At 50.0% G+C, this 16,552-nt stretch overlaps 1 protein-coding gene across 1 annotated transcript in view; it reads right to left on the bottom strand.

Moving 5' to 3' along the window:
• itgb4 (integrin, beta 4) overlaps positions 1–15,985 on the bottom strand; it is a 136,798-nt gene extending 120,813 nt beyond the window's left edge. The window contains 3 exon segments of the mRNA XM_068004453.1: positions 5,536–5,687; positions 9,992–10,079; positions 15,881–15,985. Of these exon segments, the coding sequence (XP_067860554.1) occupies positions 5,536–5,687; positions 9,992–10,079; positions 15,881–15,985 (345 nt within the window).
• Between the last annotated feature and the right edge of the window lie 567 nt (positions 15,986–16,552).

Raw genomic sequence — 16,552 nt, 5'->3', positions numbered from 1 at the left:
TCCCCCACCCCCGACCTTCCGCCCTCTCTCCCATCACCTCCCCCCCTCCCGATCACCTCCCCTCCTCTCCCGATCACCTCCCCCTCTCTCCCGATCACCTCCCCCCTCTCTCCCGAGTGCCTCCCCCTCTTTCCCGATCGCCTCCCCCCTCTCTCCCGATCACCTCCCCCTCTCTCCCGATCGCCTCCCCCCTCTCTCCCGATCGCCTCCCCCCTCTCTCCCGATCGCCTCCCCCTCTCTCCCGATCACCTCCCCCTCTTTCCCGATCGCCTCCCCCTCTCTCCCGATCGCCTCCCCCTCTCTCCCGATCGCCTCCCCCTCTTTCCCGATCACCTCCCCCCTCTCTCCCGATCGCCTCCCCCTCTTTCCCGATCGCCTCCCCCCTCTCTCCCGATCACCTCCCCCCTCTCTCCCGATCGCCTCCCCCCTCTCTCCCGATCGCCTCCCCCCTCTCTCCCGATCGCCTCCCCCTCTCTCCCGATCACCTCCCCCTCTTTCCCGATCGCCTCCCCCCTCTCTCCCGATCACCTCCCCCTCTTTCCCGATCGCCTCCCCCTCTCTCCCGATCGCCTCCCCCCTCTCTCCCGATCACCTCCGCGCTCTCAAGATCGTTGCCGGAGATGTAGTGGCCCGAAATTAGAATCCTCTTCACCAGCGATTTGCCTGGGGAGGCCCAGCTCGCCAGTCTGAGGCCCAATATCAGGTGTGCTTCACGCCTACCTGGCACAGGGACTATACCTGCCAAGCCGACCCAAACCGATTTCTAGGCCTCAGGGGTAAATACTTTATTGGGAAATTGTAAAAAGAGAGGAGAAGCCACAGGTAGAAGTATAAACCTTACCTCGCTGCCCCTCACACACAGCTCCCAATAGGACAACGATCACCACCAAGCACCATATCTTCCACCGCTCCATCTCCTGATCAAACACAAAGGGTTCATGGTTACTGCTCAGCATTAGGTACAGGGCAAACTCTGCTACTAATCAACCCTCGATTCATAATCTCGTCCATTTTAATAATGAAATAAGAAGAATTTTTAGGAACAGGAAACATTCATTTGACCCAACAAGCCTATCCGTTTTCATAAGATGGACCCCACCAACACACCTTCTCACCTTATCCCTCAAACCCCTTTCTCTCCGAAACACATCTAATTGCCCCTTGCATTACAGAGAAATTACAGCATGGAAACAGGCCATTCGGCCCAACCAGTCCGTGTTGGTTTTTTTCCTTCACAGCAGCTGTATCCTAACCCCATGTACCCACCCGGTTCCCTTATTCCTTTATCGCACTTTCCTTCAACCAACTTTCTAACCCACTCTTAAATATGTAAGTGTGTGTACCTGTGTAAGTGCCTATCTGTGTGTGTGTTTACCTGTGTAAGCGTGTGCATCTGTCTACTGTCTACCTGTGTGTGTGTACCTGTGTAAGTATGTGTACCTACGTAAGTGCAAGTGTTTACCTGTGTAAACGTGTGTACCTATGTAAGTGTGTACCTGTGTAAGTGTATACCTATATAAGTGTGTGAACCTATGTAAGTGTAAGTGTGTGTACCTGTGTAAGTGCATACCTATATAAGAGTGAGTGTGTGTACCTGTATAAGTGTGTGAGTGTGTAAGTGTGTGTACCTGTGTGAGTGTGTGAGTGTGTAAGTGTGTGTACCTGTGTGAGTGTGTAAGTGTGTGTACCTGTATAAGTGTGTGAGTGTGTAAGTGTGTGTACCTGTGTGAGTGTGTAAGTGTGTGTACCTGTATAAGTGTGTGAGTGTGTAAGTGTGTGTACCTGTGTGAGTGTGTAAGTGTGTGTACCTGCACGTGTTGCTTTCTTTTGATTTAATGTTTCCCAGATTAGAGGGCCCACGTTCCCTGGGTGTCTCGTACTTCATCCTTCAATAGGCTCAATTAGCTATTCCTCTCCACCCCCCCCCACCGCGCCAGCCACAAAGTACCAGAGGCACAGGGTCAGCTGTGGTTCAATGGTAGCACCCTCATCTCTGAGTCAGAAGGTCGTGGGTTCATAGCCCCACTCCAGAGACTTGAGCACGTGTTCCACACTGATACTCCCAGTGCAGTACTGAGGGAGTGCTGCACTGTCGGAGCTGCTGTCTTTTGGATGAGACGTTAAACTGAGGCCCTGTCTGCTCTCTCAGGCAGATGTAAAAGTTCCCATGGCGCTATTCAAATAAGAGCAGGGGCGTTCTCCCGAGTGTCCCGGCCAATATTTATCCTCCAACCAACATCACTAAAACAGATTACCTTTATCTGGTCCACACTGTTTGTGGGATCTTGCTGTGTGCGAATTGGCTGCCGTGTTTCCTACATTACAACAATGACTACACTTCAAAAGTACTTCATTGGCTGTGAAGCGCATTTGGACGTCCCGAGGTTGTGAAAGGCGCTGTATAAATGCAAGTTGTTTCTTTCTTTTCCCCTCCCTGGCACTTGTTTTCACATAAAGGGTAATAGAAATTTGGGATACTCTTCCCCAAAGGGCTGTGGACACTGGGGGACAATTGGAGCTTCCGAGACTGAGATTGATAGATTTTTGTTGGGTAAGGTTATTGAGCGATATGGAGCAAAGGCCGGAAAATGAAGATGAGGTGCAGATCAGCCATGATCGAATTGAGTGGCGGAACAGGCTCTGGGGCTGAATGCCAAGAAGAGCAGCCTGCAGTGGTACAGCTTCCCCCTCTCTGTCAGGAGTCTGATTGAGGTCCATAACACACTGTCTGGAAGATGATGGTCAAAGGCCACCAGAGCGTAGCACAGGAAAGTACCCACACAGCGTGCCAGAGACACTTGGACACTAAAACCAAGCAGGGCAGGATATTCTGTGGAGTGGACCATTCGGAGAGATGGCTCTTCCTTGTCTATGATGAGTCATGATGTGGAGATGCCGGTGATGGACTGGGGTTGACAATTGTAAACAATTTTACAACACCAAGTTATAGTCCAACAAATTTATTTTTAATCCCACAAGCTTTCGGAGGCTTCCCCCTTCCTCAGGTGAACGGTGTGGAAATGACATTTTCGAATCCTTCGCATTTTAAAATCACAGAACAATGCCTGGTGATTACTGCCCGTTGCCAAGGCAATCACAGTGAGCAGACAGAAAGGTGTCACCTAAAAAGGCCACCGAATATACAAACCCCCCCCAAAAAAAGGAGAGAGAGATAAGGAAGACAGTCAATGACCCATTATATTAATAACAGATAACATTTGTTCACTGGTGGGGTTACGTGTAGTGTGACATGAACCCAAGATCCCGGTTGAGGCCGTCCTCATGGGTGCGGAACTTGGCTATCAATTTCTGCTCAACGATTTTGCGTAGTCGTGTGTCTCGAAGGCCGCCTTGGAGTATGCTTACCCGAAGGTCGGTGGATGAATGTCCATGACTACTTAAGTGTTCCCCGACAGGGAGAGAACCCTCCTGTTTGGCGATTGTTGCGCGGTGTCCGTTCATCCGTTGTCGCAGCGTCTGCATGGTCTCGCCAATGTACCATGCTCTGGGGCATCCTTTCCTGCAACGTATGAGGTAGACAACGTTGGCTGAGTCACAGGAGTATGAACCGTGCACCTGGTGGGTGGTGTCCTCTCGTGTGATGGTGGTATCTGTGTCGATGATCTGGCATGTCTTGCAGAGGTTACCGTGGCAGGGTTGTGTGGTGTCGTGGACGCTGTTCTCTTGAAAGCTGGGTAATTTGCTGCGAACGATGGTTTGTTTGAGGTTGGGTGGCTGTTTAAAGGCGAGTAGTGGAGGTGTGGGGATGGCCATAGCGAGGTGTTCGCCATCATTGATGACATGTTGAAGGCTGCGGAGAACATGGCGTAGTTTCTCCGCTCCGGGGAAGTATTGGACGACGAAGGGTACTCTGTTGGTTGCGTCCCGTGTTAGTCTTCTGAGGAGGTCTACGCGATTTTTCACTGTGGCCCGTCGGAACTGTCGATCGATGAGTCGAGCGTCATATCCCGTTCTTACTAGGGCGTCTTTCAGCGTCTGTAGGTGTCCATCGCGTTCCTCCTCGTCTGAGCAGACCCTGTGTATTCGCAGGGCCTGTCCATAGGGGATGGCCTCTTTGACGTGGTTAGGGTGGAAGCTGGAAAAGTGGAGCATCGTGAGGTTGTCCGTGGGCTTGTGGTAGAGTGAGGTGCTGAGGTGCCCGTCTTTGATGGAGATTTGTGTGTCCAAGAAAGAAACTGATTCTGAGGAGTAGTCCATGGTGAGCTTGATGGTGGGATGGAACTTGTTGATGTTATCGTGTAGTCTCTTTAGTGATTCCTCACCGTGGGTCCATAGAAAGAAAATGTCGTCGATGTATCTGGTGTATAGTGTTGGTTGGAGGTCCTGTGCAGTGAAGAAGTCCTGCTCGAACTTGTGCATGAAAATGTTGGCGTATTGGGGTGCGAATTTGGTCCCCATGGCTGTTCCGTGTGTTTGGGTAAAGAACTGGTTATTGAAGGTGAAGACATTGTGATCCAGGATGAAGCGGATGAGTTGTAGGATGGCGTTCCGCACCCATGAGGACGGCCTCAACCCAGATCTTGGGTTCATGTCACACTACACGTAACCCCACCAGCGAACAAATGTTATCTGTTTTTAATATAACGGGTCATTGACTGTCTTCCTTATCTCTCTCTCTCTTTTTTTTGGGGGGTTTGTATATTCGGTGGCCTTTTTCGGTGACACCTTTCTGTCTGCTCACTGTGATTGCCTTGGCAACGGGCAGTAATCACCAGGCATTGTTCTGTGATTTTAAAATGCGAAGGATTCGAAAATGTCATTTCCACACCGTTCACCTGAGGAAGGGGGAAGCCTCCGAAAGCTTGTGGGATTAAAAATAAAATTGTTGGACTATAACTTGGTGTTGTAAAATTGTTTACAATTATGATGAGTTAAGTAAGGGTATCGAGTGATATGGAGCAAATGTAGGTAAATGGAGTTGAGGTGCAGATCAGCCATGATCTTATTGAATGGTGGTACCAACTCGAGGAGCTGAATGGCCTCCTCCTGTTCCTATGTTAGCTGCTCTCAGCTGGGGCAACAAGTAGGAGTGCCACAATTGGGAGGAGGCAAATCAGCCAGGGTTCCCAGACCTGTTTGCTATCCAGTGACACCCCCATCCCGACCCCCCGTTGGTAAATGCATGGGTATGGGTATTGGGTGAGGGCAAAATTGGTCTCTGGGATATTCCTGTGGTTGAATAACCTGCTGAGGCTCTCTGTCTAGGCTGGCCACATGGGCTAGATACCTGCTTCCCTTGGAACCAAATCCAAGCAGAGGTCAACAACCTCAGGAGAGGAGGAGGAAACTGAAACAGCTCTTTCTGCTCAAATAAACAGTCTCTCCAATGGCTCAGGATCCCTTTCAGCACTGTAAAATTAGCAGGATCGGTGCTCATTGCTGCAATCTCCTATAGTTCAGATAATGTCCTATCTAAGCTAAGCAGGGATGAAGAGAATACAGAATGGCACCCTTTATCTTTCTCTTACTTTTTATTTTTGGTGCATTAGGTGAGGAGGGGCCCTTCCACATTACCCAAACAACCTTCACTGCACTAGAGAGAGCGTCTCCATGGTTCACATTGTCCATCAGCTCTGAAGGAGAGCAGACAGCAGCAGCTTTGTGTTGTGGGCCCACACTCACCAGGAAACTGGATGGAGCTTGTCCAAACTCATGCCATGGAGAACCTTACAGTCAATAGAAAGAGGAGACTTTTCTCTTTGTACATCAGATGGACTTGAATCCAGGTCCCAGAGGTGAAAGTGCAGTGTCTAACCTACTGCATCACTGAGGTCCACGTCAGAGAGAAAGAAAGATCTTAATCCCTTAGAGACAGAATCCTCACCCCTTAGAGAGAGAGAGATCTTCACCCTTAGAGAGAGAGAGATCTTCACCCCTTAGAGAGAGAGATCTTCACCCTTAGAGAGAGAGAGATCTTTACCCTTAGAGAGAGAGATCTTCACCCTTAGAGAGAGAGAGAGAGAGATCTTCACCCTTAGAGAGAGAGAGAGAGATCTTTACCCCTAGAGAGATCTTCACCTCTTAGAGAGAGAGATCATCACCCTTAGAGAGAGATCTTCACCCTTAGAGAGAGAGATCTTCACCCCTTAGAGAGAGAGAGATCTTCACCCCTTAGAGAGATTTTCTCAACCCTTAGAGAGAGATCTTCACCCCTTAGAGAGAGATCTTCACCCCTTAGAGAGAGAGAGATCTTCACCCTTAGAAAGAGAGATTTTCTCAACCCTTGGAGAGAGAGATCTTCACCCCTTAGAGAGAGAGAGAGATCACCCTAAGAGAGAGATCTTTATCCCTTAGAGAGATTTTCACCCCTTAGAGAGAGAGATCACCCTTAGAGAGAGAGATCTTCACTCCTTCGAGAGAGATCTTCACCCCTTAGAGAGAGAGATCTTCACCCTTAGAGAGAGAGAGAGATCTTTACCCCTAGAGAGATCTTCACCTCTTAGAGAGAGAGAGATCATCACCCTTAGAGAGAGATCTTCACCCTTAGAGAGAGAGAGATCTTTACCCCTTAGAGAGAGATCTTCACCCCTTAGAGAGAGAGATCTTCACCCCTTAGAGAGAGAGAGATCTTCACCCTTAGAGAGAGAGAGATCTTTACCCCTTAGAGAGAGATCTTCACCCCTTAGAGAGAGAGATCTTCACCCCTTAGAGAGAGAGATTTTCTCAACCCTTAGAGAGAGATCTTCACCCCTTAGAGAGATTTTCTCAACCCTTAGAGAGAGATCTTCACCCCTTAGAGAGAGAGAGATCACCCTAAGAGAGGGAGAGATCTTCACCCCTTAGAGATCATCCTTAGAGAGAGAGAGAGATCTTCACCCCTTAGAGAGAGAGAGATCTTCACCCCTTAGAGAGAGAGAGATCACCCTTAGAGAGAGATCTTTATCCCTTAGAGAGATTTTCACCCCTTAGAGAGAGAGATCACCCTTAGAGAGAAAGATCTTCACCCCTTAGAGAGAGATCTTTACCCTTAGAGAGAGAGAGATCTTCACCCTTAGAGAGAGAGATCTTTACCCCTAGAGAGAGAGATCTTCACCTCTTAGAGAGAGATCATCACCCTTAGAGAGAGAGAGATCTTCATCCCTTAGAGAGAGATCTTCACCCCTTAGAGAGAGAGAGATCTTCACCCCTTAGAGAGAGAGATCTTCACCCCTTAGAGAGAGAGAGATTTTCACCCCTTAGAGAGAGAGAGATCTTTACCCTTAGAGAGAGAGATTTTATCAACCCTTGGAGAGAGATCTTCACCCTTCGAGAGAGAGAGACATCTTCACCCTTAGAGAAAGAGATTTTCTCAACCCTTGGAGAGAGAGATCTTCACCCCTTAGAGAGAGAAGTCTTCACCCCTTAGAGAGAGAGAGAGATCACCCTAAGAGAGGGAGAGATCTTCACCCCTTAGAGAGAGAGATCATCCTTAGAGAGAGAGAGAGATCTTCACCCTTTAGAGAGAGAGAGATCACCCTTAGAGAGAGATCTTTATCCCTTAGAGAGATTTTCACCCCTTAGAGAGAGAGAGAGAGATCTTCACCCCTTAAAGAGAGAAAGATCTTCACCCTTAGAGAGAGAGAGATCTTCACCCTTAGAGAGAGAGAGATCTTCACCCTTAGAGAGAGAGAGATCTTCACCCTTAGAGAGAGAGATCTTCACCCTTAGAGAGATCTTCACCCTTAGAGAGAGAGATCTTCACCCTTAGAGAGAGAGATCTTCACCCTTAGAGAGAGAGATCTTCTCCCTTAGAGAGAGAGATCTTTTCCCTTAGAGAGAGAGATCTTTTCCCTTAGAGAGAGAGATCTTCACCCCTTAAAGAGAGAGAGATCTTTACCCCTTCAGGGATGGATTTTAAGCCAAGTCCCAGATATGAAAGGGCAGTGCATTAACCCACCGCACCACACTATCAAGCCGACAATGTATGAAATACAAAGTGAGCCAGGAACCTATGACCTACAGAATGAGCTAGGAATCTATACTATCTAAAGCTTGCCAACAATCTATAGAATACAATGAGCTAGGATTATATAGGATGCAGAGCTTGTGAACAATCTATAGAATAAAGCGTGAGCTAGGAATCTATAGGACATGGGCTTGTGAACAATCTATAGAATAAAGCGTGAGCTAGGAATCTATAGGACATGGGCTTGTGAACAATCTATAGCATACAGGGTGAGCTAGGAACCTATAGGATATAGAGTTTGTGAAGAATCTATAAAATACACAATGATCAGGGGTTTATAGAATATAGAGCCAATTTTCCAAATATGTACTGTAGAGTCAAACTATAGAGATGGTAGCTCCATGATGGGCTAGCAGGGCCAACAGACAAGAAGGCCCCGTGTTCAATCCCAACCTGTGCTGAGTTATCTGATCCGAGCTATGATTGGGCTCAGCCACCACTGTGGCACTCTCATCTCGGAGTCAGAAGGTTGTGGGTTCAAGTCCCACTCCAAAGACTTGAGCACATAATCTAGGCTGACACCTCCAGCGGAGTACTGAGGGAGTGGTGTATTGTTGGAGGTGCCGTCTTTCGGATGAGACATTAAACTGCCTGTTCACGGAGTCCTGTGGCACTATTGGAAGAGGAGCAGAGGAGTTCTCCCCGGTGTCCTGGCCAATCCCTCAACCAATATCAGTAAAATAACTGGTCACTTGAATGAGGGCTGCTAGCACCCGTGGAACTGGATTTCAATTTACTGGCTGTGGGATCCTCCTGTGCACCAATTGGCTTCTGTGTTTGCCTACATAACAACAGTGATCACACTTTAAAAGTACTTCATTGGCTGTTAAGCACTTTAGGATGTCCTGTGGAGGTGATAAGAATCATCATAGACTCTTACAGCATAGAAGGAGGCCATTCAGCCCGGGGAGAGACTATGTCGGAAAGGCCCTATATAAACACAAATTCTTTCCATCACTGTTCTAGACAGGTGAATATGAGCCAGAGTGCCCGCTCCAATCCCCCCCCCACCCCGCTCCAGTGCCCATGTATAGATGCTAGGTGAGAACAGGACTGGACTCAGCCTCAGTCAAGTAACCTGCTGACATTCACTGCCTAGGTTCAGGTGTGAGGACTAACCAGGGCTATAAGGTACTGGAGGATGGGCAGCACCTGTGAACTGCAGCCCAGCAAGAGACAGCATCTACAGGAACTAGGAGAGAAGGAACCTGGTGTGGGACACACTCAGGGGGAGGGGAAGGAATCTGGTGTGAGTCACACTGGGGGAGGGGAAGGAATCTGGTGTGAGACACACTCAGGGGGAGGGGAAGGAATCTGGTGTGAGACACACTCAGGGGGAGGGGAAGGAATCTGGTGTGAGTCACACTGGGGGTGGGGGGGAATCACGGGGGGTGGGGGAGGGTGACCCCTGCCCTCTGCAGGGTATTTCTAGTCAAACTGCTGTCAGTTTCAGAGAACGTTCTGGTTTTCGCCAGAATTTCGGATCAAGCGGAAATCTTCACTAAGGCGGTGACCAGGAGACCTCAGGGAGTGAGCAGAGTCATTGGCCCCTCTCACCCCACTGAGAGAACCCCAGCCTGCTCCAACCATCACATCTCTCACTGGCCAGGGGTGAAACACCTCATTCTATAACAGAGAAAGAGCTCAGCTTTTTAACCGTGGAGACCAGCACTGCTCAAAAAACACACTCCCACCAAAAAAAAAGACAAATGCAAAAAAAAAACCTCCCTGAAATACTCCTGACCCCACAAATATCCCTAAAATCCCGGGAAACTACCTCCAGATCCTGGTGGGCGGAGAAATCAAAAGCCAGTCATTGGTCCCTCAGACTGACAGCTCTGGCCACACGGGTCTCGCTGTGGTTGAGACGATGCCTTGGGCTGGGCAGGAAAGTCAGACCTGTGCCCGGCTGGGACATTATTGGACGGAGACTCTCCGGGTCTTGTTTCCAGCTCGCGGTGCGGGGTCAGGGAAAGATTCCCGAGGGTGCGAGGTGGGGGGGGGAATTCCCCAAAAGTTTATTACGTTCAAGTGGAGGGAAAGTTGAGAGCCCCTCGGTCTGGAGCTCGCTAAAGTCGGGCTGAATACGAAGGATCTGCCGCTTCTGATCAAACTTCGCGAACAGTCAAAAGAGAATAAATCAAAAGGCTGGTTGCAGGAGAGCCCAGCCGCGGATCAGGGTACAAGTCCCCCCGGGCTCAGGGTGCAGTCTCCCCCCGGGCTCAGGGAGCAGTCTCTCCCCGGGCTCAGGGTGCAGATTCCCCCGGGATCAGGGTGCAGTCTCTCCCCGGGCTCAGGGTGCAGATCCCCCGGGCTCAGGGTGCAGTCTCTCCCCGGGCTCAGGGTGCAGTCTCTCCCCGGGCTCAGGGTGCAGATCCCCCCGGGATCAGGGTGCAGTCTCTCCCCGGGCTCAGGGTGCAGTCTCTCCCCGGGCTCAGGGTGCAGATCCCCCCGGGATCAGGGTACAGATCTCCCCGGGCTCTGGGTGCAGTCTCTCCCCGGGCTCAGGGTGCAGTCTCTCCCCGGGCTCAGGGTGCAGATCCCCCCGGGATCAGGGTGCAGATCCCCCCGGGCTCTGGGTGCAGTCTCTCCCCGGGCTCTGGGTGCAGTCTCTCCCCAGGCTCAGGGTGCAGTCTCTCCCCGGGCTCAGGGTGCAGTCTCTCCCCGGGCTCAGGGTGCAGTCTCTCCCCGGGCTCAGGGTGCAGTCTCTCCCCGGGCTCAGGGTACAGTCTCTCCCCGGGCTCAGGGTACAGTCTCTCCCCGGGCTCAGGGTGCAGATCCCCCCGGGCTCAGGGTGCAGTCTCTCCCCGGGCTCAGGGTGCAGTCTCTCCCCGGGCTCAGGGTGCAGTCACTCCCCGGGCTCAGGGTGCAGTCTCCCCCCGGGCTCTTGCTGCAGTCTCTCCCCGGGCTCAGGATGCCCTCCCCCCGGGATCAGGGTGCAGTCTCTCCCCGGGCTCAGGGTGCAGTCTCTCCCCGGGATCAGGGTGCAGTCTCTCCCCGGGATCAGGGTACAGATCCCCCCGGGCTCAGGGTGCAGTTCCCCCGGGCTCAGGGTGCAGTCTCTCCCCGGGCTCTGGGTGCAGTCTCTCCCCGGGCTCAGGGTGCAGTCTCTCCCCGGGATCAGGGTACAGATCCCCCCGGGCTCAGGGTGCAGTTCCCCCGGGCTCAGAGTGCAGTCTCTCCCCGGGCTCAGGGTGCAGTCTCCCCCCGGGCTCAGAGTGCCCTCTCCCCCCGGGCTCAGAGTGCCCTCTCCCCCCGGGCTCAGAGTGCCCTCTCCCCCCGGGCTCAGAGTGCCCTCTCCCCCCGGGCTCAGAGTGCCCTCTCCCCCCGGGCTCAGAGTGCCCTCTCCCCCCGGGCTCAGAGTGCCCTCTCCCCCCGGGCTCAGAGTGCCCTCTCCCCGCCCCGTTGGCCGCACACTCGACGCTCTGGTCAGTTTCACTCCCAGTCCCGGAGTGGGTTTGTCAGTTTCTCCCGCTCCCCTCTGCCCTATCGCCCCCACCCCCAGCCTGGGTCCAGTCTCCGTCTTGATTGCAACAAATTCAGCCCCTTGAGCTGTCCATCCAGACCCCAGACCCCCTGCCCGAGCGAGTGCAGCTCAGCCCCATTCCCAAACCCCTTGAACTTCACCTACCTTCAGTCAGCAGCCGGCCCGAGACGAGTGTCCTGGTTAAATATTGACTTGGCCTTTTCGTCTCCTTCCCACTTTGACTCTCTCGCTCGGTTGATTGGAGCCCGAATGCAGTCCCTCCCGGAGTTTGGAGAAGTTTGTTTTTCTCTCACTCACTCTCCGTACAGGTATGTACCTGGTGATGATGGCACAGCGTCACCCTCTGACTAACTCCAGCATTCCTCACTCACCTGCAGGGGCAGGATCAGAACACACCGCCTCCCCCACCCGGGGCCACCGACTCAATACCCAGCCACAGAACAGTGAAAGTCAAGTCAGCTTCTGTACAAAGTGCAACAGCACAGCCCCTGAATTCCCCACAATATGTCAGTCCCACCCCAGGGCTGGAGCCTTGTAATCCACTCCAGTGCAGTACCGAGGGAATGCTGCACTGTCGGAGGTGCCATCTTTTAGGTGATACGTTAAACAGAGGGCCCATCTGCCCTCGCAGGTGAATGTAAAAAAAAAATCCCATGGCACTAGAAGAGCAGGGAAGTTCTCCCCAGTGTCCTGGCCAATGTTTATCCATCAATCAACACCACTAAAACAAAAAACAGGTTAACCAGTCATTTATCTCATTGCTGTTTGTGGGATCTTGCTCTGCACAATTTGGCTGCAGAGTTCACCTGCAAAACATCCCTGACTGCACTTCAAAAATAATTTTTATGAAGTGATTGGTGATATTTTATGACATGTAATAAGGTACTATATAAATACAAGACCTTTTTCAATATTAGTACAGTAGTTATCATAATTATATAACACACTCATCTACAGCAGCAGTGCAGCCATGCAGCTCCAGGAATCCCAACCAATGCAGCCATGCAGCTCCAGGAATCCCAACCAATGCAGCCATGCAGCTCCAGGAATCCCAACCAATGCAGCCATGCAGCTCCAGGAATCCCAACCAATGCAGCCATGCAGCTCCAGGAATCCCAACCAATGCAGCCATGCAGCTCCAGGAATCCCAACCAATGCAACATGAAATTCCAGAAAAATTGCATAGAGGTACACTTTGCACTGGATAAACTCGCTCATACTCACAATATCAGAGCTACATAACTCTATGACATCCCATCCAAGGGAAACATATATAATATGGCCTATCTTTTTTTCTTCACTAATTCTAACCCAAAAGTAGACATGAGTAAAGACTGGTGAGAGGTTTGTGGTGAGCACAGACAGACCATTTGATTAGTGTTGGTCTGCGGATTCTTCTGCCTCTACAAATGGATCAAATAACATTGGCAAAAAGGAAGTTGAAAGTCAGCATTTTCCTTGTTACTGCATTGTTACAGTGTAGGAGGGGCACTCAGCTAGTCGGCCATCTGCTTTGTACCAGCTGGCTACTCGACCACTGGAATCCCTTCCTCACCAATGTCAGTGACTCACTCTGTGCCTCCTCTACAACATCATGAGCTAGTTCTCCCGCAGTGTGTATATCTATGGTGGGGTCTGCCTAAAGCGGGGGTGTAGACCAAAAGCGTTCTGGTGAGTGGTGCTGTTCAGCTTTGGCTGGAGGGCAGTTAGGTTCCACTTGTTCTGATAAGCAGCTATGAGTAAATGAGCACACTTATCCAATTGGATACTGCATTGGAATTATATGCACTATTATTGATTGTGTGAACTCAGTGTGTGTAAAAATGGTCACGTGAAAATTATAGAATATCTCAGTAATATGGTGCACTGCAAGAGCTCTACACTCTCTGCAGTCCCAATGCCTTGAGTATAGAAGATTAGGGGGTGATCTAATCAAGGTGTTTAAGATGATTGAAGGATTTGATTGGGTAGATAGAGAGAAATTATTTCCTCTGGTGGGGCAGTCCAGAATAAGGGGGGCATAACCTTAAAATTAGAGCTAGGCCGTTCAGGGGTGATGTCAGGAAGCACTTCTTCACACAAAGGGTAGTGGAAATCTGGAACTCTCTCCCCCAAAAAGCTGTTGAGGCTGGGGGTCAATTGAAAATTTCAAAACTGAGATTGATAGATTTTTGTTAGGCAAAGATATTAAGGGTTACGGAATTAAGGTGGGAACAAGATGGAGTTAAGATACGGATCGGCCATGATCTAAATGAATGGTGGAAGAGGCTCGAGAGGCTGAATGGCTCATCTGCTCTCTCAGGTGGACATAAAAGATCCCACGTCACTATTCGAAGAAGAGCAGGGGAGTTCTCCCCATGTCCTGGCCAACGTTTATCTCTCAACCAACTTCACTAAAACAGATGATCTAGTCATTTATCTCATTGCTGTTTGTGGGATCTTGCTGTGCGCAAATTGGCTGCAGCGTTTCTTACATTACAACAGTGACTACACTTTAACAAAAAGTACTTAATTGGCTGTAAAGCATTTTGGGACATTCTGAGGTTGTGAAAGGTGCTATATAAATGCAAGCTCTTTCTTTAATCTGTGATATGTCTTCTATTGCGGTCTTGGTGTGTGTTGTCAGGTCTGATCTCTCCCATAGCTAGCTGCAATGAGAGATTAACAGGGGTCACGACGTAAACCTATCTGAGTCGACCCCATCCAATTGTTGATTTAACACAGCAACCTCATTGACTAGTGTTCAACAAAATGAACAAATTATACTGGAACTTCCATTATCCACCTTCCCAATAATCCACCAGAAATTTCATGGGAAAAAGCCTTGAGCGAGTATTGCTCATCTCCTTTTGTTTGTGGTCTATCCCCTTGGTGACTAAAACAACCTTTTCTTTGTTATTTTCTCAGTATGTATTGTCATTCTTGTGCCGAGATTATTGCTGCATCGCACTTGTAAGACCAAAAACGACCAGATGTTCAATTATCCACCATTTTTCAATTCCCACCAGGGAGGCCCCCGCCATTATGGTGAATAATAGAAGTTCCACTATTTTAACAATGTTCTCACAGATAAGCCATCCTCCAGTATGTAGGGTCTACTCAGCCTCCCTTTCCAACATAAAAATCTAGGCACCTACAACAAGGTAATACATATCAGCAACCCTCAGAGCACAACAATCTCCAACACAATCATACTGGTGAAAAAACAGATTGTTCTACAGCCCTTGTCAGCCGTGGCTTAGTTGTTAGCCTCGGTGTCAAAAGGTCATAGGTTCAAGCCCAGCTCCATTGACTTGAACACATAATATAGTACTGAGGGAGTGCTGCACTGTCAGAGGTGCCGTCTTTCGTGTAAGACGTTAAACTGAGGCCCTGTCTGTCCTCTCAGTTGGACATAAATTATCCCATGGCACTATTTCAAAGAAGAGCAGGGGAGTTCTCCTGGTTTCCTGGCCAATATTCATCCCTCAACCAACAACACTAAAACAGATAATCTGATGATTATCACATTGCTGTTTGTGGGATCTTGCTGTGCGTACGTTGGCTGCTCTGTTTCCTACATTACAACAATGACTACACTTCAGAAGTACTTAATTGGCTGTGAAGTGCTTTGGGATGTCCTGAGGTCATGAAAGGAGCTCTATAAATGCCAGTCTTTCATTAACCCAACTCAACAATGGGTGGGTACATGTGTGCGTGATTTGCTTCTTCCCCCTCCTCCCTGAGATCTCTCACATGATCTTGGACGTTTTGTGAGTCACAGTGATCTGATGTTATATGCAGTAAATATCCTGTTATATGTGGGGGGCATACGGCGATATCACCAGAGCTGGGGTGGATCTGGCATGGAAGCCTCAAGGATTCAATTGGCTTTGGAGGAGGAGCAGGGGGGTGGGGGAAGGGGGGGGGGTTAGGAAAAATGTTACTGTTTTCTTGTCTTGGGCTATGGGCTGCTTCCTATTGGAATTGCTCCCCTCCCCCCCCCCCGATAAAGTTACAGCTTCGATAACACCATGGACCAGGAATTTCCTTGGAGCTGCTCCTGCTTTGTCTTCGTATCTTCGTCGGAAGTGCAGCAGAAACCCCGTTTATTGTGCACGTAGACATGGTTTAGGCCAGGAGCAGGAGCAGCTCCGAGGAAATCCCGGGGTGTTGGGTTTTTTTTCACAGTACATCGTGGAGTTTTACTTGGAGCTGGTGTGCTTGGTCACAGCCCTTGCCCCTTCCAACAGGGCGAGTTTGACCAGCTCCCCCGGAGCAGCAGCAGGCGCATTGCTCCCTAGATCTCCCGGGAGCTGATGGTCAAGTGCTTATTGTAATGGGCCAAGCGGGGACCTTCACCCGCCATGCGCTCAAAAATATCGTTCACAAAGGAGCTCATAATGCTCATGGCCTTGGAGGAGATGCTGGTGTCGGGGTGAGCCTACTTCATCACATTGTAGATGTAGATCGAGTATCTCTCCTTCCTTGACCTGCACCACTTCTTGCTGCCCTTTTGCTGTGACTGTAGTCATGGCTTGCTTGGCACCCATCTTGGGTGCTGGTGACCTCTGCTCAGGAAATGAGTTAGACAGAAGAGGACTTTCCCTTAAATCCATCTCCGTCGTCCAATCCTGTGAGGTGACTTTCCCCAAGGTCTCTGTATCTCTGACGTGTCTTTCACTCAGACTGTGTGGGATCACTCCTACCTGTTGGTTCATGTTGCACTAATTTGAGGTTGTGCAAGTTTCTTTTTGTGTGTCTTAAGGCTTTATTTTTTGCTTTGCCTTTTTGTTTTTATGTTTTGCATAGATCAGCCACCGCAGTTAGGAACACGAGAGAAGTTGAATGAGAATGGGCCATTCAGCCCACCAACCCCACTCTTTCCACAACCCTGTCATTGTCTCTACCCACCCATTTAATCCCTTTCCACAGCCTCAGTACCCTATCCTATCATTGACTCAAACCCATCCATTTAATCCCCTTCCACAGCCTCAGTACCCTATTCTATCATTGACTCAAACCCATCCATTTAATCCCCTTCCACAGCCTATGTGCACTGTACCCTATCATTGACTCTACCCACCCCATTTAACCTTCCCCTACAGCCTATGCACACT

The sequence above is a fragment of the Heptranchias perlo genome, chromosome 23, assembly GCF_035084215.1.
Source record: "Heptranchias perlo isolate sHepPer1 chromosome 23, sHepPer1.hap1, whole genome shotgun sequence".
In the NCBI taxonomy this organism is placed as follows: domain Eukaryota; kingdom Metazoa; phylum Chordata; class Chondrichthyes; order Hexanchiformes; family Hexanchidae; genus Heptranchias; species Heptranchias perlo.
The sequence above is the reverse complement of the archived record's forward strand: the minus strand, read 5'-3'. Positions and strand labels throughout refer to the sequence as shown.